The 23,852-nt window shown below is 40.8% G+C and overlaps 1 protein-coding gene across 2 annotated transcripts in view; it reads left to right on the top strand.

Annotated features, from left to right (window-relative positions):
- Nucleotides 1–23,852, top strand: part of vta1 (vesicle (multivesicular body) trafficking 1) — a 60,925-nt gene that overhangs the window by 12,986 nt on the left and 24,087 nt on the right. For both annotated transcript variants that reach the window (XM_041975593.1, XM_041975594.1), the window contains exons 4-5: nt 12,637–12,712; nt 23,022–23,136. In XM_041975593.1, coding sequence (XP_041831527.1) covers nt 12,637–12,712; nt 23,022–23,136 — 191 coding nt within the window. The remainder of the gene's footprint in view (nt 1–12,636; nt 12,713–23,021; nt 23,137–23,852) is intronic.

Below are 23,852 nucleotides of genomic sequence, written 5' to 3'. Positions count from 1 at the left end.
TACTCTTTGCTGCCTCTTAAACCAGGACTCCCTTACAAAAGAGGCTTTTAATCTCAATGGGACTTCCTGGTTAAATAAAGAAAAAAAAAATGATTTACTACTTTTTCCAGTGGACTAACATGTTTACACATATTCTAAAAGTTTAGTTTCACTCAGACTAAATTTAGTGGGACTACTTGCAGTAAATTCATTGAAATCAATCTGATGATAAATCTCAATTTGGGGAGTGGTGGCCTATAGTTAGAGAGGGGGACCGGAGGCTGGAGGACACAGGTTCAAGTTCCCAGACTGGCTATGGGGCCGAACCACTGTGGGCCTCTGAGCAAGGCCAGAATTTTTTTATTTTTAGTTTTTTTTTTACTTGAAGTCATAATTTGGCTGTTCAACAAAGTTTTTAAAAGCAGAAATAATTATTGTATATTTTCTGTTTATTAGTGTGTGTTATGTTAAAATGATTGTAATGCAAAAAGTATCCACCAGGAGGCAGAAGACAAGTATCAGATTGTGTTCAACAGAGTTTTGAGCAAAGTTTTTACCATAAAGTGATGCAAAAGGTCTCAGAAACTGCATCAGATATGATACACGTGGCGTTAAAGGGTTAAACTCCAGCTGTTGCTGGTTGCTGGCCTGGCAGAACGCTGCTCCCAATATAACCAGGATGGGTTAACAGCATAGAAGGAAATTCCCAACTGGTATAAATGACGTATGATAAAAAAATAGAGCAGTGTAATATAATGATAACAGTTTTGCACGATGAAACATGAGATTAAACAGGCGGCTTTGATTTATACCTGCATGAAATATGCTGATTCCCCATGCATCCGGCCACTTTATCAGGTACACCTCTCTAGTACCGGGTTGGACTCCCTTTTGCTTTCTATGCCATATTTATCCGATTTGATATATAAAGTTTCTGAGCTCTTTTGCATCACTTTATAGTAATATATATATATATAGTAATATATAGTGTCTCAAATCTCTGTTAAATACAATCTGATACTTTCTTGTGGATCTTGTGGATACCTTTTGTACTACAGTTATTTTGACATCACGATAATAAACAGTAAATATACAAACTTTTTTTTTTTTTTTTCTACATTTTAAGGACCGAATAAAGACTTCAGATTAAATTATATTTTATTTTCTACCCATTTTTTTCTCGGGTCAGGCTTTAAAGGGTTAATTCTTGTTGTCATATATTCAACAAGCTGTTGGAAATTGACCTTTGTGATGTTGGATGAAGGCAAAACAACATCAAACCAGCATATTTGCTGCTACATTTCACATCATCACATTAATGTAGCTTTGCCTGTCTCCACCTTTTCATCCAACCGTTTCACCACCAGCCACCATCACATCTGTCTCCCATCACAGCTTTCAGCTACAACACTGTCACAGCATGGCTTCCTGTTCCTCATCTTTTCAAACCATTTGTCTCTTAGCAACAGGCGGTGACTCGTGCAAAGCCCCTTAACTTCTGAGCACATGTTCAGGAGGCCCCATGTTAACACGCGTGTCAGTACATTCACGTGTTTATTAGTACGTGTTGGTCTTCCTCCTCCTCATCACAGCCTGCAGTTAAATCTTGAACATGAACACAGCCAACCCGCTGCTTTCAATACGCTAAATGTTTTTAACTGAAGAAGAAATGAATGAATGAATCTTTCATGAAACAGCTGCAGGTCTCTTTATGTCTCTAGAAGTTTCTGGGATTTCCTTCCATTCCTCAAGACAGCGTCAGTGGTTTGGGTTCAGACCACAGATTCTCCATTAGACTGAGGTCTTTACTTTGACCCAAACACCATGTTTATGATCATTGTCATTGTCAAAGGTGAACCTTCACCTTAGTCTGAGTTTTGCAGAAGAACTGGTCTGTGTTTTGCACCAGCCATTCAGGTGGTGGTGGTGGTGGGGCTGGGTCTATCCCGGCTGCTGCCAGCTGGACAAACAACCACCTTGCAGACAATTCTTCTTTTTATTTTTATTTTATTCCTCCTTTGACTTATTCTTTCGGAGATTTACTCCCGTCAGTCCAAAACTGTTGGGAATTAATGAATTAAATAATTTTACTTGTTTTATATATATTAATAAATCAGCCTCAGAGGTTAAACAAACATCACACTAAGAAAAAGAAAACTAATTATTAAAATGAATCAGAATGATTGAAAAGTCAGTAAGGCACTTTCATTCAGCAAAAAAACACATGAGGGACAGCTGGAGGAATGTTTTATGGTGGTTGTAGCTTCACAGAACAGAGGAGGTTTTTCTTCTTCTAACCCTTAAATCCTCACTGATCTCCGGCACCCTGAGGTCCATCACCTCTACCATCAGCAGTGTCTCAGGAGCGGTGGTGTGTAGCTCTGTGGGGTAAATGTGATGGATCTTTTACCCTTTAGATGATCTACGGACGTTTTCCAGGCATTTCTATCCCGTCCAGGAGGTTTACAATCCAGCCACTAAATGTAGTTTTATTCAGAGACTCTATCTGGTAAATCCACAATGATCCATGATAACAGCATTATTTATCACATTTCACCATAAAAACATCACCATCACTACTATGTTGCTAAGAGACCTCTATTTAGACCTGGACATGATGATGAAGCCACTTCCTGTCAGACTTTCCACCAATCAGAGAGCTTAGATTGACGGTAACGTCCAATCAGGAGCAGCCAAAGATCAACCAGTGAGCAGAAAGTTCTATGTGTGTGTGAAAAGAAGAAAAATAATGCTCCTCTATGGCTGGAATAAAGCCAAGAAGACGTTTCTGATGCACGGTGGCGCCACCAAGCAGCTGAGCTGGAGTTGGTTTAGTGAGGATAGCAGGTAAATAGTAGCAGGAATAACTGGAAATGAGGAAAAAGTGGAAACATGGAAATAGTTTCTGTTGTGTGTTTGTTTCAGTAACAATATTTTTTCTCCTGAAAGCCAAGACTTGAGAGAACGATGAGATGAGAAAAGGTTTGGTCACTGTTGATCTGTGTGTTATTTCTACAAAGTTCTGTTAGTAATAAATTCTGCTTTCTTCTTCTGGTCGACCTTTATGCTGCTACATCTATTCATACATTCATTTTACATCATTTACCTCCCAGTCTGACAGCTGCTACAGACTGGTTTATACTGGGATTAAAAGCTGCTACACACTGGTTTATACTGGGATTAAAAGCTGTTACAGACTGGTTTATACTGGGATTAAAAGCTGTTACAGACTGGTTTATACTGGGATTAAAAGCTGCTACAGACTGGTTTATACTGGGATTAAAAGATGCTACAGACTGGTTTATACTGGGATTAAAAGGCTGTTACAGACTGGTTTATACTGAGATTAAAAGCTGCTACAGACTGGTTTATACTGGGATTAAAAGCTGCTACAGACTGGTTTATACTGGGATTAAAAGATGCTACAGACTGGTTTATACTGGGATTAAAAGGCTGTTACAGACTGGTTTATACTGAGATTAAAAGATGCTACAGACTGGTTTATACTGGGATTAAAAGCTGTTACACACTGGTTTATACTGGGATTAAAAGCTGTTACAGACTGTTTTATACTGGGATTAAAAGCTGCTACAGACTGGTTTATACTGGGATTAAAAGATGCTACAGACTGGTTTATACTGGGGTTAAAAGGCTGTTACAGACTGGTTTATACTAGGATTAAAAGCTGCTACAGACTGGTCTATACTGGGATTAAAAGATGCTACAGACTGGTTTATACTGGGATTAAAAGGCTGTTACAGACTGGTTTATACTGAGATTAAAAGATGCTACAGACTGGTTTATACTGGGATTAAAAGCTGTTACAGACTGGTTTATACTGGGATTAAAAGCTGCTACAGACTGGTTTATACTGGGATTAAAAGCTGCTACAGACTGGTTTATACTGGGATTAAAAGCTGCTACACACTGGTTTATACTGGGATTAAAAGCTGCTACAGACTGGTTTATACTGAGATTAAAAGATGCTACAGACTGGTTTATACTGGGATTAAAAGCTGCTACAGACTGGTTTATACTGGGATTAAAAGCTGCTACAGACTGGTTTATACTGGGATTAAAAGTTGCTACAGACTGGTTTATACTGGGATTAAAAGCTGCTACACACTGGTTTATACTGGGATTAAAAGCTGCTACAGACTGGTTTATACTGGGATTAAAAGATGCTACAGACTGGTTTATACTGGGATTAAAAGGCTGTTACAGACTGGTTTATACTGGGATTAAAAGATGCTACAGACTGGTTTATACTGGGATTAAAAGGCTGTTACAGACTGGTTTATACTGGGATTAAAAGCTGTTACAGACTGGTTTATACTGGGATTAAAAGCTGCTACAGACTGGTTTATACTGGGATTAAAAGCTGCTACACACTGGTTTATACTGGGATTAAAAGCTGTTACAGACTGGTTTATACTGGGATTAAAAGATGCTACAGACTGGTTTATACTGGGATTAAAAGGCTGTTACAGACTGGTTTATACTGGGATTAAAAGCTGTTACAGACTGGTTTATACTGGGATTAAAAGCTGCTACAGACTGGTTTATACTGGGATTAAAAGATGCTACAGACTGGTTTATACTGGGATTAAAAGGCTGTTACAGACTGGTTTATACTGAGATTAAAAGCTGCTACAGACTGGTTTATACTGGGATTAAAAGCTGCTACAGACTGGTTTATAGTGGGATTAAAAGCTGTTACACACTGGTTTATACTGGGATTAAAAGCTGCTACACACTGGTTTATACTGGGATTAAAAGCTGTTACACACTGGTTTATACTGGGAATAAAAGCTGTTACAGACTGGTTTATACTGGGATTAAAAGCTGCTACAGACTGGTTTATACTGGGATTTAAAGATGCTACACACTGGTTTATACTGGGATTAAAAGCTGCTACAGACTGGTTTATACTGGGATTAAAAGCTGTTACAGACTGGTTTATACTGAGATTAAAAGCTGCTACAGACTGGTTTATACTGGGATTAAAAGCTGCTACAGACTGGTTTATACTGGGATTTAAAGCTGCTACAGACTGGTTTATACTGGGATTAAAAGCTGCTACACACTGGTTTATACTGGGATTAAAAGCTGTTACAGACTGGTTTATACTGGGATTAAAAGCTGTTACAGACTGGTTTATACTGGGATTAAAAGCTGCTACAGACTGGTTTATACTGGGATTAAAAGATGCTACAGACTGGTTTATACTGGGATTAAAAGGCTGTTACAGACTGGTTTATACTGAGATTAAAAGCTGCTACAGACTGGTTTATACTGGGATTAAAAGCTGCTACAGACTGGTTTATACTGGGATTAAAAGATGCTACAGACTGGTTTATACTGGGATTAAAAGGCTGTTACAGACTGGTTTATACTGAGATTAAAAGATGCTACAGACTGGTTTATACTGGGATTAAAAGCTGTTACACACTGGTTTATACTGGGATTAAAAGCTGTTACAGACTGTTTTATACTGGGATTAAAAGCTGCTACAGACTGGTTTATACTGGGATTAAAAGATGCTACAGACTGGTTTATACTGGGGTTAAAAGGCTGTTACAGACTGGTTTATACTAGGATTAAAAGCTGCTACAGACTGGTCTATACTGGGATTAAAAGATGCTACAGACTGGTTTATACTGGGATTAAAAGGCTGTTACAGACTGGTTTATACTGAGATTAAAAGATGCTACAGACTGGTTTATACTGGGATTAAAAGCTGTTACAGACTGGTTTATACTGGGATTAAAAGCTGCTACAGACTGGTTTATACTGGGATTAAAAGCTGCTACAGACTGGTTTATACTGGGATTAAAAGCTGCTACACACTGGTTTATACTGGGATTAAAAGCTGCTACAGACTGGTTTATACTGAGATTAAAAGATGCTACAGACTGGTTTATACTGGGATTAAAAGCTGCTACAGACTGGTTTATACTGGGATTAAAAGCTGCTACAGACTGGTTTATACTGGGATTAAAAGTTGCTACAGACTGGTTTATACTGGGATTAAAAGCTGCTACACACTGGTTTATACTGGGATTAAAAGCTGCTACAGACTGGTTTATACTGGGATTAAAAGATGCTACAGACTGGTTTATACTGGGATTAAAAGGCTGTTACAGACTGGTTTATACTGGGATTAAAAGATGCTACAGACTGGTTTATACTGGGATTAAAAGGCTGTTACAGACTGGTTTATACTGGGATTAAAAGCTGTTACAGACTGGTTTATACTGGGATTAAAAGCTGCTACAGACTGGTTTATACTGGGATTAAAAGCTGCTACACACTGGTTTATACTGGGATTAAAAGCTGTTACAGACTGGTTTATACTGGGATTAAAAGATGCTACAGACTGGTTTATACTGGGATTAAAAGGCTGTTACAGACTGGTTTATACTGGGATTAAAAGCTGTTACAGACTGGTTTATACTGGGATTAAAAGCTGCTACAGACTGGTTTATACTGGGATTAAAAGATGCTACAGACTGGTTTATACTGGGATTAAAAGGCTGTTACAGACTGGTTTATACTGAGATTAAAAGCTGCTACAGACTGGTTTATACTGGGATTAAAAGCTGCTACAGACTGGTTTATAGTGGGATTAAAAGCTGTTACACACTGGTTTATACTGGGATTAAAAGCTGCTACACACTGGTTTATACTGGGATTAAAAGCTGTTACACACTGGTTTATACTGGGAATAAAAGCTGTTACAGACTGGTTTATACTGGGATTAAAAGCTGCTACAGACTGGTTTATACTGGGATTAAAAGATGCTACAGACTGGTTTATACTGGGATTAAAAGGCTGTTACAGACTGGTTTATACTGAGATTAAAAGCTGCTACAGACTGGTTTATACTGGGATTAAAAGCTGCTACAGACTGGTTTATACTGGGATTAAAAGATGCTACAGACTGGTTTATACTGGGATTAAAAGGCTGTTACAGACTGGTTTATACTGAGATTAAAAGATGCTACAGACTGGTTTATACTGGGATTAAAAGGCTGTTACAGACTGGTTTATACTGGGATTAAAAGCTGCTACAGACTGGTTTATACTGGGATTAAAAGCTGCTACAGACTGGTTTATACTGAGATTAAATGATGCTACAGACTGGTTTATACTGGGATTAAAAGGCTGTTACAGACTGGTTTATACTGGGATTAAAAGCTGCTACAGACTGGTTTATACTGGGATTAAAAGCTGCTACACACTGGGTTATACTGGGATTAAAAGCTGCTACAGACTGGTTTATACTGGGATTAAAAGTTGCTACAGACTGGTTTAAACTGGGATTAAAAGCTGCTACAGACTGGTTTATACTGGGATTAAAAGCTGTTAAAGACTGGTTTATACTGGGATTAAAAGCTGCTACAGACTGGTTTATACTGGGATTAAAAGCTGCTACAGACTGGTTTATACTGGGATTAAAAGCTGCTACAGACTGGTTTATACTGGGATTAAAAGCTGCTACAGACTGGTTTATACTGGGATTAAAAGCTGCTACAGACTGGTTTATACTGGGATTAAAAGCTGCTACAGACTGGTTTATACTGGGATTAAAAGCTGTTACAGACTGGTTTATACTGGGATTAAAAGCTGCTACAGACTGGTTTATACTGGGATTAAAAGCTGCTACAGACTGGTTTATACTGGGATTAAAAGCTGCTACAGACTGGTTAATACTCGGATTAAAAGCTGCTACAGACTGGTTTATACTGGAATTAAAAGCTGCTACAGACTGGTTTATACTGGGATTAAAAGCTGCTACAGACTGGTTTATACTGGGATTAAAAGGCTGTTACACACTGGTTTATACTGGGATTAAAAGCTGCTACAGACTGGTTTATACTGGGATTAAAAGCTGCTACACACTGGTTTACACTGGGATTAAAGGCTGCTACAGACTGGTTTATACTGGGGTTAAAAGGCTGTTACACACTGGTTTATACTGGGATTAAAAGCTGCTACAGACTGGTTTATACTGGGATTAAAAGCTGCTACAGACTGGTTTATACTGGGATTAAAAGCTGCTACAGACTGGTTTATACTGGGATTAAAAGCTGCTACAGACTGGTTTATACTGGGATTTAAAGATGCTACACACTGGTTTATACTGGGATTAAAAGCTGCTACAGACTGGTTTTTACTGGGATTAAAAGCTGTTACAGACTGGTTTATACTGAGATTAAAAGCTGCTACAGACTGGTTTATACTGGGATTAAAAGCTGCTACAGACTGGTTTATACTGGGATTTAAAGCTGCTACAGACTGGTTTATACTGGGATTAAAAGCAGCTACAGACTGGTTTATACTGGGATTAAACGCTGCTACAGACTGGTTTATACTGGGATTAAAAGCTGCTACAGACTGGTTTATACTGGGATTAAAAGCTGCTACAGACTGGTTTATACTGGGATTAAAAGCTGCTACACACTGGTTTATGCTGGGATTAAAAGCTGCTACAGACTGGTTTATACTGAGATTAAAAGCTGCTACAGACTGGTTTATACTGGGATTAAAAGCTGTTACAGACTGGTTTATACTGGGATTAAAAGCTGCTACAGACTGGTTTATACTGGGATTAAAAGCTGCTACAGACTGGTTTATACTGGGAATAAAAGCTGCTACAGACTGGTTTATACTGGGATTAAACGCTGCTACAGACTGGTTTATACTGGGATTAAAAGCTGCTACAGACTGGTTTATACTGGGATTAAAAGCTGCTACAGACTGGTTTATACTGGGATTAAAAGCTGCTACACACTGGTTTATACTGGGATTAAAAGCTGCTACAGACTGGTTTATACTGAGATTAAAAGCTGCTACAGACTGGTTTATACTGAGATTAAAAGCTGCTACAGACTGGTTTATACTGGGATTAAAAGCTGTTACAGACTGGTTTATACTGGGATTAAAAGCTGCTACAGACTGGTTTATACTGGGATTAAAAGCTGCTACACACTGGTTTATACTGGGAATAAAAGCTGCTACAGACTGGTTTATACTGGGATTAAACGCTGCTACAGACTGGTTTATACTGGGATTAAAAGCTGCTACAGACTGGTTTATACTGGGATTAAAAGCTGCTACAGACTGGTTTATACTGGGATTAAAAGCTGCTACACACTGGTTTATACTGGGATTAAAAGCTGCTACAGACTGGTTTATACTGGGATTAAAAGCTGCTACAGACTGGTTTATACTGAGATTAAAAGCTGCTACAGACTGGTTTATACTGGGATTAAAAGCTGTTACAGACTGGTTTATACTGGGATTAAAAGCTGCTACAGACTGGTTTATACTGGGATTAAAAGCTGCTACAGACTGGTTTATACTGGGAATAAAAGCTGCTACAGACTGGTTTATACTGGGATTAAAAGCTGCTACAGACTGGTTTATACTGGGATTAAAAGCTGCTAAAGACTGGTTTATACTGGGATTAAAGGCTGCTACAGACTGGTTTATACTGGGATTAAAAGCTGCTACACACTGGTTTATACTGGGAATAAAAGCTGCTAAAGACCGGTTTATACTGGGAATAAAAGCTGCTACAGACTGGTTTATACTGGGATTAAAAGCTGCTAAAGACTGGTTTATACTGGGATTAAAGGCTGCTACAGACTGGTTTATACTGGGATTAAAAGCTGCTACACACTGGTTTATACTGGGAATAAAAGCTGCTACAGACCGGTTTATACTGGGAATAAAAGCTGCTACAGACTGGTTTATACTGGGATTAAAAGCTGCTACACACTGGTTTATACTGGGATTAAAAGCTGCTAAAGACTGGTTTATACTGGGATTAAAGGCTGCTACAGACTGGTTTATACTGGGATTAAAAGCTGCTACAGACTGGTTTATACTGGGATTAAAAGCTGCTACAGACTGGTTTATACTGGGATTAAAAGCTGCTACACACTGGTTTATACTGGGATTAAAGGCTGCTACAGACTGGTTTATACTGAGATTAAAAACTGCTACAGACTGGTTTATACTGGGATTAAAAGCTGTTACAGACTGGTTTATACCGGGATTAAAAGCTCCAGCTGCTACATGCAGTTTTACATAGACAATAAACAGAAAAGCGGAGCAATAATCGCAAAAAAAAAATATATATATATAAATAAATAAAAAACAGGCTTGTAGTGGTTAAAATGAAAGCAGGGCTTCCTGGATCTGATGGCATCTGGCAGCAGGTTGTACAGGATGAATAGAAACAGGTGACGGACTTACGGTGTAAAAAAGGTTCTCTGTTTGCAGCAGGTATGAAAAGCAGGATGTGGTCAGAAACACAAACAGCTCTGCTGCTAGCAGGCCGCCGCGGCGTGTTACAGCACTCACACTCCTCCGTACATAATCATACCCACGCTCATGACACATGTTGGGCACAGCTGAGTGTTGGCAGTAGAAGAAGAAACCTCAGAAGCTCACACACACCACCACAAGGAGTGTATTCATTCCCCTTCCCTTCACTCTGTGGTGTGTGTGTGTGTGTGTGAGATGATGGGTGGGACATTACACCTGAGAGCAGGTAGATTCAAGCTCTGGCTAACACACACACACACACACACACACACACATATATATATGTGTGTGTGTGTGTGTGTGTGTACCGGCTTTTTCCTTATCTGCACAGATAAAAAAGACTAAGGTGCGCTGCTTCAATTTTACATGCACAAACTTGCACATGTATGTGGTTTTATGAGCCTTGATGCAACATGCAGAAGTCGTTGACTTGATAAACAAACGTTTACCACGTGGGCATTTTACTTCGTGGTTTTGAGGAACTGGATCTGTACATGGTTTGAAAGGAGCTCCTGTAGAGAAATAAATCCTGACTGAATGCATCTTTAATCCTTAAAAGAACCAAAACTCTAAATCCTCATTTACCAGTTTTTTTAGATAACGATAAACATTCATTTTTCTAGTATCCCAGGTGAGTGGAAATGATCAGGAGTGTTAAAGCCTCTAAACCAGGCTGGAAGACGTCTTTGTGAGTGATTTTAGAAGTCTGCATCCTCTGCTCCACTGTACAGGATCTCTGCGATGATATGCTTGTGAACGCAGCGTGTCTGATGTGATAGTTGTGCCTGCACATCAGGATGCAGCCTGAAGTCACCGGCTGAGCGCAACAGCTTGTTTCTCGTTTCATCTGTCACATTTAGCCTGGACTGCCACTTTGATGTCATGCAAATAAGAGCATTAAACCCCAGCTTTACTTCTGAAGAAGCCAGAACTCCTCGTGGCGTTTAAAATGCGGCTCTTCAGTTCGCTGCTTGACATCACTGACAGAACACATTACACTGAGACAGGTCGCTCTCCAAATTCAACAGCTTGTAGCTTGTCAGCTTACAAAGCTGATGAGAGCTTCTGCTTTCATTCCAGTTGATCAACCAAGACTTTCTAATCACATCCTGCTAATAGAGCTCTGACCCACCGAAGTCTGGACTGGTCCCTCCCACCGAAGTCTGGACTGGTCCCGACCTGCTAGGCCGAGCTCTGCTTGGTGTTACATGCTGTTACAGCCAGATTCTTTGTGTTACCTGTTATGCGCCTTACAGTCATTTCAAGCCAAGCCAGCTTTATTTATAAAGCACTTTACAAACACTTTACAAAATAAGACCAAAGGTTTGTTCCCCTTAATGTTTGCGGTATCAAGCATTGATGTGAGATGGGCCTGTACGTCATGAGAAGTTTAACAGCAGAGGATCAGCTGTTCAGCTGACATCTAACACACTGATTCCCAGCATGTTTTTTATTTTCTTTCGTATTATCTTGGGGAAAAAAAGAAAAAAGATATTTACACTTTTTGTACCTTTTTTTAAACCTAAGCAACTGCTTCTGTTGCTGATATACACTCAGTGTCCAACTCATCAGGTCCACCTTCTGGTACCAGCTTGGACCCTCCTTTTCCTCTAGAACCTATTTAATTCTTGTTGTGATAGATTTATCAAGGTGGTGGAAACCTTCCACAGAGGTTTTGCTCCATGTTGACATGACAGCATCACACATTTGCTGCAGATCCATGATGAGAATCTCCCGTTCCACCACATCCCAAAGCTGCTCTACTGGACTGAGATCTGGTGGCTGTGGAGGCCGTTGGAGTCCAGTGAACTCATCGTCATGTTCTAGAAAGCAGGTGGAGATGATCTGAGCTTTGTGACATGGTGCATTATCCTGCTGGAAGTAGCATCAGAAGATGCTCCACTGTGGTCATAAAGGGATGGACATGGTCAGTAACAATACTCAGGTAGGCTGTGCTGGTTAAACCAGGCCACTTACATGCCCTTTCTTCCCGACTCTGATGCTCAGTTTGAACTTCAGCAAGTTGTCTTGATGTATATATGAGGCACGGACATGTGATTGGCTGGTTAGATATTTGTGGTAACAGGAAGTTGAACAGATGGAGCTGTTGGTGGGTGGAGATCAGCTTCACCAGGAAGACAGACTTGTGGGGACTGGAAATAAAATTCTTTTTTTTTTTGTTTCAACACCACAATAAAAAAATAAAAAAGTCATGTTATTTTGTGTTTGTGTGACATTTAACTGAGTAATCATTTTTCCTCCTCTTCACCTTATATCCTCTCCTTTCCCAACCCTCCTCTGCCTCATGTCCGCCTTCAGGAACATGATCAAGTCTTTCTACACAGCCAGTCTGCTGCTGGACGTCTTGTCTGTGTTCGGGGAACTGTCAGAGGAGGTAAGAGAAAGGCCCAGTTTGACTCCTGCAAAGTGAGAATAAACAACAAAGAGGTTTACATCAGAAAACGTCTGGTTAAAGGACACAACCGGCTTCATTTTAAATGACTGAAAAATCCCCAGAGAGACCAAAACCAGCCCAACATTTATCTGCTCTCTCATATTCTATTTGCCGAGTGCTTTTAAGTGTTGCATAAAAAGCAAAGTTGTTGTGTTTAATGGCAAACTCATTACTCCCTGCTGTTGGGTGACATTCTTACTTCCCATCAACATTTCAATCATCCTGCCATTAATCTGCACGGAGCAGCCAGCTGTTACCAGACTCCCGCCATTCAAACACATGACTTTATCACCACTTCACATCCACACTTTAAAGGTCTGCATGTCCTGCTGAGTTTTGAGGTAAATGATTATTATGTTGGACCATTTCATTTTATCAGAAGGAGCTGTAAAAGCTCGCCATGGAAACGCAGAAGTTACGTTACACTACAGAATATGTTCATTCAGTCAATCAGACTATTTGTTGAGCCAGTTTTCACACATTTAAACCAGCCAATCAGCCGGATGATAATATATATATATATTATTATTATATTTATTTTCAGCAGACAGTGGTCCAGTCTGCTGAAAATAAATCATTTAATAAATTTTATGAATATATAATAAAATATTTAGATCCCTCTCGTTTTCCAAGTGTTTCTAAGAAAAGCAAAGAACTGGTTCAAGATAAGGACCTGAGTACAGATCAGGCTGGAACTGCTTCAAGTAGAGCAGGAGTGTGTTCCCCATTTAAATAGGACTGGCTACATACCACAGATGCAGGAAACTCCACATCCTGCGTGTGTGTTGTTGAGACCAACACACTGATCTGTTCCAGCAGCAGAGTCCGTCTCTGCGTTATGAAGCCATTAAAACATCAACTGGAGCCTCTGTTCATCCAGTCGGACACAGTTTGACACAACAGTCAAACATTCAGCAGCGAGGTCTCTGCTGATTCAGTTTCAGCCTCTAAAAGGAGCTTTTCAGCAACTTCCCGGCTTAGCTGAGCAGCAACACTGTGGTCTCTCACTCAGTGGCCTAAACAGGGAGAAGTCGGCTTCACGTCCACCACTGTTGGCCCTAATGAGTCAGGCATGACCCGATATCTCCTGACACCTCACAGGCTCTTTATCATTCAGTTTGGGTGTCAGCTGTGTTGTTTTCCCAACTGGAAATGACTAACTTCAACCTTTTCGAAGGACTACAGGCAAACAAACACAGCTCTTCTCTGCGCCTCATTGTTTCAGAGCTGCTGTTTAAAACATGGCACTTATCTGGTGGAAGCAGGGGTTTCTCCATTCTCTCTTATCAGCACCACGTCACTGTAAATCTGTTGCCCTTGCTTCTCTTTGCCCCTTCAGCTCTTGTCACATTTCAGACATCTTGCTGCATCCTAAACCTGCACAAAGAAGAGCCAAATGAAAGAAGCTGGACTTGTGCTGACGCTTTCCAGCTAGGTAGAGAGCGCGTTAGCTGTTTTTCTGCTCACAAAGTTACTTATGGGGCTATTATTGTAGCAATATTATCTACAAATCCGTGTTGAAAGTCACAAATGCATACAGAGAGTCGTGTATCCGTATCTTAATTTGTGTGTGCACAGTTGGATTCGCAAATGTGTAAATAAATCCACAAATGTGTGATGAGATTTCTGTGTCTGTACAAGAATCTGCAAATGTGTAAAACAACTTGTGTGTAACCCGGTTTGCAAATGTGTAAAAAAATTCCACAAATCTGTATTTAAAGTTGCAAATGTGTAGACCAATCTGTAAATGCGTGCTAAGATCTGCACATGTGCAGACCGATCTGTATCCACAGAGAGACATGAATGCCTGGAGTATTTCAGCTACAAGACCCAGAAATACAGACAAATCGCTGGTTACGAGTCAAGCAGCTTCTGGATTGGCTCTCTCTACACACGTGGATTTTGCTACACTTGTTCCGTGAGAAATCCACAAATGCGTGTCAGGATTCGTATCCGTAATGCTTGGGTTTGCGTGCCCTGACCGCTGGCTCACAGGCTGCCTCACTCCGGCTGCCGTTGGTTCGCTTGCTCTGCTGCTGGCGGTAATATAATTACTGCGGTCAAGCCAGCCGCCTTTCGTTTTCGCGTAGTCAAGCCAGCCGCTCCTACATTTTCAGTGCGCACCTACCGTCAGTTTACGGTAAATGCAAGCGTACTGCTGCAAGGAAATTATTTCCGGTTCACAAAATAAAAGCACGAATTTAAATGTGTATTATCAAGTGATGTTTTAAGAAACTGATTCACGTTAACTGTAAACTATCGGGGTATACTGCTAACATTTACACTAAATAAATACCTTAGAATGTATGGAGTTGAAAACAGTTTTATCTATCTATCTATCTATCTATCTATCTATCTATCTATCTATCTGTCTGTCTGTCTGTCTGTCTGTCTGTCTGTCTGTCTGTCTGTCTGTCTGTCTGTCTGTGCTAATAAACATATACTGAGGCCTTAAAGCAAATACTAAGTGGTGTATGTTGACCATCCTTGATAGCACTATCATTCTAGACTACTTTGGGGTCAATAGGTCACATGACCTGGGAGTTATTGTAATAACTTTTGAAATAACATGAAATATATATGTGTGTGTATATATATATATATATATATATAATACATTTTATTTAAAAACTCCTTTCAAAAAACCCAAGTACACTTTACAGGAGAATGAAAACATTTAAAAACATAGGAGAGAGAAGTATACAAAAAACTAACAAGCAAAGCACTAACAAGCAAAACAGACGACAACAGTGTAATGGTGAGTGAAAAACTAGATGGCATAGGACTGTCTGAACAAGTGTGTTTTCAGTTTAGATTTAAAGAGAGGGAGAGAGTCTATGGCACGAAGATCAGGGGGGAGGGAGTTCCAAAGACGGGGAGCAGAGCGGCTGAATGCTCTACTCCCCTTAGTGACAAGGCGGGCAGGGGGAACAGAAAGTTGAAGAGAGGTGGAGGAGCGGAGTGAGCGGACAGGAATGGAAATGTGTAGAAGCTCAGATATGTATGGTGGAGCCTGATTGTGAAGTGCTTTGAAAGTGATAAGGAGTATTTTGAAATTAATTCTTTTTTTTATGGGAATCCAGTGAAGTTGTTGCAGGATGGGGGTGATATGATGAGTGGAGGGTGTCCGGGTGATGATTCGAGCTGCAGAGTTTTAAAGGAGCTGCAGTCTTTGGAGGGCTTTGTTGGGGAGACCAAAGAGAAGTGATTTACAGTAATCAATTCGTCAGGTGACAAGGCTATGGACGAGAATGGCAGTGGTATGGGGGGTAAGAGACGGACGGAGACGGGAAATATTTCGCAGATGAAAATATGCTGACCGAGTGATATTATTAATGTGGGACTGAAAAGAGAGTGTGCTGTCAAGGACAACACCCAGACTCTTTACTTGAGGGGAGGGAAGGATGGTTGAATTGTTGATGGAAATGGAGAAACTATTAGATTTGGAGAGAATATGGGGCGTGCCTATCATTAGGACTTCTGTTTTAGAACTGTTGAGTTCTAGGAAATTGGAAGAAAACCAAGAATGAATTTCTTGGAGACAGTGGGTAAGGGAGGTTGGTGGAAGTGAGGAAGATGGTTTGGTAGAGAGGTAAAGCTGGGTGTTGTCCTTGTAGCAATGAAAATGAATATTATGTCGACGAAAAATGAAGCCAAGTGGAAGAATGTAGATGATGAATAGTAGGGGCCCCAGGACCGAGCCCTGGGGCACACCAGCAGAGACAGGGTAAGGGTTGGATTTGTGTGATTTAAGTTGAACAAACTGTGTGCGGCCAGAGAGGTAAGAAGTTAACCAGGTGAGAGGGGTGCCGGAGATACCGATAGATGACAGTCTGTCAAGAAGAGTGCGGTGAGAAAGTGTCAAATGCTGCTGTGAGGTCAAGAAGGATGAGAATGGACAGTAAACCAGAATCTGAAGCTATAAGGTCATTGGAGATTTTGAGGAGTGCCGTTTCAGTGCTGTGGAGGGGACGAAAACTGTACTGAAACTGCTCGTAAATATTGTTTGTGATGAGGTGGTTATGAAGCTGAGAGGCAACAGACCTTTCAAGAATTTTGGAAATGAAAGGTAAATTGGACATAGGGCGTAAGTTATTAAAATTGGTGGGGTCCAAACCGGGTTTTTTCAGGATAGGTGTAACTGTAGCCGTTTTAAGTGCAGGAGGGACGATTCCGGAAAGTAAAGAGGAATGAATGATGTTGGTAATGAGAGGAGCAAGAGAGGAGGAACAGGTTTTGTTTTTGTTGTTGTAATTAGGTTACACATGTTAAGGAAATGTTTTTGTTTTAAAACTATTTGAAAAGTGCCTTTAAGATAGTTTGATATTGATGTGTAAATAGTTACAGTAAATATATATATGTTTACCATTTTTGGTCATTTAAATATTATTGTCTTTGTTTATTTGTTATTATTATTATTGTTGTTATTTTCAATTTTATTGGTACTATTGTTGTTCTTAGAGTGATGAGGTTACACATGTTGAAGAATTATTTTTCTTTTAAAACTATTTGAAAAGTTCATATACCATTTGACCATTCTATTTATTTTATTTAATTTTATTGTTCTATTGGTTTTAGATCTACTTTACTTCCAAATATATATTTTGATAGACATTTTGAGAGTGACATGTGTAAATAGTTAAATGTATATATTAACTATTTTATGGTCATTTCCTAATTCAAATTGTTATTATTACTAGTATTATTTTTATTTATTATCATTGTGTATTTATTGATGTTGTTTTTGAGGTCATTTTAATGTTAGATATCATTATCATCATTTTTTTCCCCACAATGCTTAAGTTACACATGTTGAAGAATTGTTTTTGTTTTAAAAAGGTTTGAATTTGAGATATCTGAAGTCCTTTTACTGTGTGACCACTGTATATATTGTATTTCATTTCATTATTCTATTGGTTTTTGATCAAATTTACATAACAAATGGGAGCATTTTCGGCTCAATAGCTTTGAGGTCATGTGACCTATTGACCCCAAAGCAGTCCAGAATGATAGTGCTATCAAGGATGGTCAACATACACCACTTAGTATTTGCTTTAAGGTCTTAATATATTTTAAATGATTTTTAAAGTGTAAATATGAGCATTTTCGCTCAATAGCTTTGAGGTCATGTGACCTATTGACCCCAAAGCAGTCCAGAATGATAGTGCCGTCAAGGATGGTCAACATACACCACTTAGTATTTGCTTTAAGGCCTCAGTATATGTTTATTAGCACAGACAGACAGACAGACAGACAGATAGATAGATAGATAGATAGATAGATAGATAGATAGATAGATAGATAGATAGATAGATAGATAGATAGATAGATAGATAGATAGATAGATAGATAAAACTGTTTTCAACTCCATACATTCTAAGGTATTTATTTAGTGTAAATGTTAGCAGTATACCCCGATAGTTTACAGTTAACGTGAATCAGTTTCTTAAAACATCACTTGATAATACACATTTAAATTCGTGCTTTTATTTTGTGAACCGGAAATAATTTCCTTGCAGCAGTACGCTTGCATTTACCGTAAACTGACGGTAGGTGCGCACTGAAAATGTAGGAGCGGCTGGCTTGACTACGCGAAAACGAAAGGCGGCTGGCTTGACCGCAGTAATTATATTACCGCCAGCAGCAGAGCAAGCGAACCAACGGCAGCCGGAGTGAGGCAGCCTGTGAGCCAGCGGTCAGGGCACGCAAACCCAAGCGTTACGGATACGAATCCTGACACGCATTTGTGGATTTCTCACGGAACAAGTGTAGCAAAATCCACGTGTGTAGAGAGAGCCAATCCAGAAGCTGCTTGACTCGTAACCAGCGATTTGTCTGTATTTCTGGGCCTTGTAGCTGAAATACTCCAGGCATTCATGTCTCTCTGTGGATACAGATCGGTCTGCACATGTGCAGATCTTAGCACGCATTTACAGATTGGTCTACACATTTGCAACTTTAAATACAGATTTGTGGAATTTTTTTACACATTTGCAAACCGGGTTACACACAAGTTGTTTTACACATTTGCAGATTCTTGTACAGACACAGAAATCTCATCACACATTTGTGGATTTATTTACACATTTGCGAATCCAACTGTGCACACACAAATTAAGATACGGATACACGACTCTCTGTATGCATTTGTGACTTTCAACACGGATTTGTAGATAATATTGCTACAATAATAGCCCCATAGTTACTTCCCTATTAAGAAATACAGTGCTGCTTAAAATCTGTTGATTTGAAATGATTCAGTGACCCTACTTTTGTGTGAGTTATAGATGTTTGGCAAGATCTTAGCAAATATACACTATCAATACCAGATCTTGTGCAATACGCCAAGGTCTGGTATTGATCTAATACAAGTAAATAAAGGGCTAGTTTTGTTGATACAGATCCTTTGTACATTAAAGTCACATAAGCTGACAACATGGGCTGACAACAGGGGTGCCTCAGGGCTCGGTGCTTGGCCCTCTTCTCTTTTCACTATACACCTCCTCACTCGGTGCAGCATTAGCTCTCTTGGTTTCTCCTACCTCTGCTATGCAGATGACACTCAGCTTTTCCTTTCTTTCCCACCTGAAGACTCAACCGTCTCAATGTGAATATCAGCATGTTGCTGATATCTCCGCATGGATGAAGGATCGCCACCTTCAGCTAAATCTGTCCAAGACTGAGCATATTGTCTTTCCAGCCAATCCTTCTTTACCTCCAAAGATAAGCATGCAGCTTGACTCTATCACGCTTGTGCCTACGTCTTCTACCAGGAATCTTGGTGTCATGGTAGACAACCAGCTGACCTTTAAGGACCATGTTGCCTCTGTTGCCCGGTCTTGACGATTTGCTCTCTACAACATCAGGAGGATCAGACCCTACCTGACTGAACACACGGCCCAGCTCCTGGTCCAGGCTCTGGTCATTTCACGCATTGACTCCTGCAACTCCTTACTGGCTGGCCTGCCTGCATGCTCAGTTAAACCTCTGCAGATGATCCAGAACGCAGCAGCACGTCTGGTCTTCAACCAGCCCAAAAGAGCTCATGTCACTCCGCTGCTAATCGCTCTCCACTGGCTTCCAGTTGCAGCGCATCAAATTCAAAGCTCTGCTTCTGGCTTACAAAACAATAACCCAAACGGCTCCGGTCTACCTCCACTCCTTAATCCAGAGCTACACTCCCTCTCCACAGTTACGCTCTGCCAGTGAAAGACGCCTAGTGCTCCCACCACAAGGTGGCGCCACATCAGTAGCTAGACTCTTCTCCTCTGTTGTTTCCCGGTGGTGGAACGATCTACCAAACTCCGTCCGATCCGCAGAGTCCTTATCCACTTTTAAAAGCAAGCTAAAGACTCAGTTGTTTAAGGAGCATTTCCACACGTAGCTTAACTCTTCTACTCAACAGAATGAGTTAGAAAGATTTGTCTAGCTCTTTGGCTCAGCTAAGTACTGAAGAAGCTGTGTGCACTTATGCCCAAGTTGATATTGTGTCATGAAATTGTGATCTTGTATTTAAACAAAATTTCTTAAAAAAACTACAAAAAAACTTGAAAAAAACAAAAAATTATGCACTGCCTCTAGCACTACATGACAGCACCTGGGTCCAACTGGACTCACAGCAGTCTATCACTTAATTATGATGTCCCATCTTGTTTGAATTCATGCTTGTGTTGTTCTTACTCTCAAATGTAAGTTGCTTTGGATAAAAGCATCTGCTAAATGACTGTAGAATAGAATAAAGTATTGATGTTGTCACCGTAGTATAAACGTATACTTCTCTTGCCAAGATAGTGCCAAATGGGGAATTTTCATTGACCGTGAGATTACATTCACCTCGAAACTTATTAGCAGCTTATTTCTACTCACATTAGCAGCTAGCACTAAGACCATGGGATCTCACATTAGCAGCTAATGCCAAGACTGTGGGCTCTTACATTAGCAGCTAACGCTAAGACCGTGGGCTCTTACATAAGCAGCTAACGCTAAGACCGTGGGCTCTTAAATTTGCAGGTAACGCTAAGACCCTGGGCTCTTACATAAGCAGCTAACGCAAAGACCCTGGGCTCTTACATTAGCAGCTAATGCTAAGACCGTGGGCTCTCACATAAGCAGCTAACGCTAAGACCGTGGGCTCTTACATTAGCAGCTAACGCTCAGACCGTGGGCTCTTACATTAGCAGCTAACGCTCAGACCGTGGGCTCTTACATAAGCAGCTAACGCTAAGACCGTGGGCTCTTACATAAGCAGCTAACGCTCAGACCGTGGGCTCTTACATTAGCAGCTAACGCTAAGACCGTGGGCTCTCACATAAGCAGCTAACGCTCAGACCGTGGGCTCTTACATTAGCAGCTAACGCTCAGACCGTGGGCTCTTACATTAGCAGCTAACGCTAAGACTGTGGGCTCTTACATAAGCAGCTAACGCTCAGACCGTGGGCTCTTACATTAGCAGCTAACGCTAAGACCGTGGGCTCTTACATTAGCAGCTAACACTCAGACCGTGGGCTCTTACATAAGCAGCTAACGCTAAGACCGTGGGCTCTTACATAAGCAGCTAACGCTCAGACCGTGGGCTCTTACATAAGCAGCTAACGCTAAGACCGTGGGCTCTTACATAAGCAGCTAACGCTCAGACTGTGGGCTCTTACATTAGCAGCTAACGCTAAGACCGTGGGCTCTCACATAAGCAGCTAACGCTCAGACCGTGGGCTCTTACATTAGCAGCTAACGCTCAGACCGTGGGCTCTTACATTAGCAGCTAACGCTAAGACCGTGGGCTCTTACATAAGCAGCTAACGCTCAGACCGTGGGCTCTTACATTAGCAGCTAACGCTAAGACCGTGGGCTCTTACATTAGCAGCTAACACTCAGACCGTGGGCTCTTACATTAGCAGCTAACGCTAAGACCGTGGGCTCTTACATTAGCAGCTAACACTCAGACCGTGGGCTCTTACATAAGCAGCTAACGCTCAGACCGTGGGCTCTTACATTAGCAGCTAACGCTAAGACCGTGGGCTCTTACATTAGCAGCTAACACTCAGACCGTGGGCTCTTACATAAGCAGCTAACGCTAAGACCGTGGGCTCTTACATAAGCAGCTAACGCTCAGACCGTGGGCTCTTACATAAGCAGCTAACGCTCAGACCGTGGGCTCTTACATAAGCAGCTAACGCTAAGACCGTGGGCTCTTACATTAGCAGCTAACGCTCAGACCGTGGGCTCTTACATTAGCAGCTAACGCTCAGACCGTGGGCTCTTACATTAGCAGCTAACGCTCAGACCGTGGGCTCTTACATAAGCAGCTAACGCTAAGACCGTGGGCTCTTACATAAGCAGCTAACGCTAAGACCGTGGACTCTTACATTAACAGCTAACGCTAAGACTGTGTGCTCTTACATAAGCAGCTAACTCTAAGACCGTGGGCTCTTACATTAGCAGCTAACGCTAAGACCGTGTGCTCAATATAATCACACTCCTCATGATCAGTTCAGACTATTCAAACTATTATAATCCATTAGAAGTTTTGGTGGGAACAAGTGTTTTACTTTGTCATTCTGACCTCCACTACAGTTAATTCAACCTCTGCTGTTGCTTTTAATGCAGCCCCGTTCTTATTATGGTCCTTATCATGATGTCACAGTTTTGACCTTTATAAACCTCTCAGAAAATAACATTTATGGCCCAAATCATTTCTTTACTCAGCTCAGTTTGAAATATTCCAGCCATTTTCTTTTCTTTGTTTTCTTTGTTTGTCACTGTTTGCATGAGTACCACCTGTTTACCTGGAACATGGATACCACTTTTAACCGTACAAGTTACAAATAGAAAATTTCATGAAGAAAACTGGACTTCATCCCATAATCCAGCATGATTGTGCTGGTTTTTCTCAGTGGGAAAACTGTGCTTGTTTTAAGACTTTCTAAGTGGAACATGTTCACCTGAGATGTGATGCCGTTCTCCGCTTGGACCTTGGACGTCTGAGCCAAATGAAACACCTATCTCCCAGACCTGAAAACCAAACCAGGTTTCTTAGGATTAGTGTCCACGACCCTCAAGATTACATACGTTAGTGTCCACAACGCCCTAATAAAAATCTAAAATTTATCTGATAAATGTAGGCTGTATATTGTTTACAACGATCTGGTGGCCCCCTGGAATAATCTTGGGACCCCCAGTTTGGAAAAGGCTGCTTAAAAGCTGGAGTAATTAGTCTTTATATGTTTCTTCCCTGTTATTTAATCTTTACCAGAACATCCAGCACAGGAAGTACGCCCGCTGGAAGGCCACCTACATCCACAACTGTCTGAAGAACGGGGAGACGCCTCAGGCCGGACCCATTGGCATGGACGAAGACGAGGAAGCAGGTGGGGGCCCTCTGATATGGCTCTGGAATATGTTTTTTGACCGGTTTAATCTGATTGTGTGAGAGTGTGTTTACATGTGTGTGTTTTCACCTCGGCTTTGTATTGTTCGGGTTATCAGGCCTGAAAGTGTTGCAGGAAAACCCTGCAGGAGAAGGTGTACCTCCTTGTAAGATTAGTAGTGTGTTATGAGTAGATTAGTCATGAAATACATTCTTCCAGCCTAAATAGAGTTTGTGTGTACAGTAAAATGATTACACTTAATTAGAAATTACCTTTTAATGTGTTTAAATGTACAAAGGCTAGGCTGGACCTCTATGAGAATGAGCTGATATGTAAGTCCTGTCATATTCAACTCAGATCAGCGTTCAGACCTGACCTTTGTGGCATTGAAATCTCGGAGCTCTGATGCCAGACTTGCACCATAAAACATAACCTTTCATGGAAAGAAAGCCTGGGAAACACCGCCCTGTCCCAGAGACATCGTCTGAATTAGTTAGACAAGGAAATGGCCAGCGCAGCCTCTAAAGTTCATCATGTTCTGGGGCAAAAACAAAAAGGGGTCATTTTATCCCAACATCCACAATTTGACTTAAAAAAATCTGTATTTGCTTAAATGGCTGGAGGTGGAAGGTAAAGCTCTGCATTTTCAACTCATACCTGTGGTCCGAGGTCGGGAAGAACGAGATCTCTGAGCCCGGAGGTGACTGCTGCTCTCA

This window comes from Melanotaenia boesemani, chromosome 22, assembly GCF_017639745.1.
Source record: "Melanotaenia boesemani isolate fMelBoe1 chromosome 22, fMelBoe1.pri, whole genome shotgun sequence".
Lineage (NCBI taxonomy): Eukaryota > Metazoa > Chordata > Actinopteri > Atheriniformes > Melanotaeniidae > Melanotaenia > Melanotaenia boesemani.
This window is presented reverse-complemented; position numbering and strand designations above follow the sequence as displayed.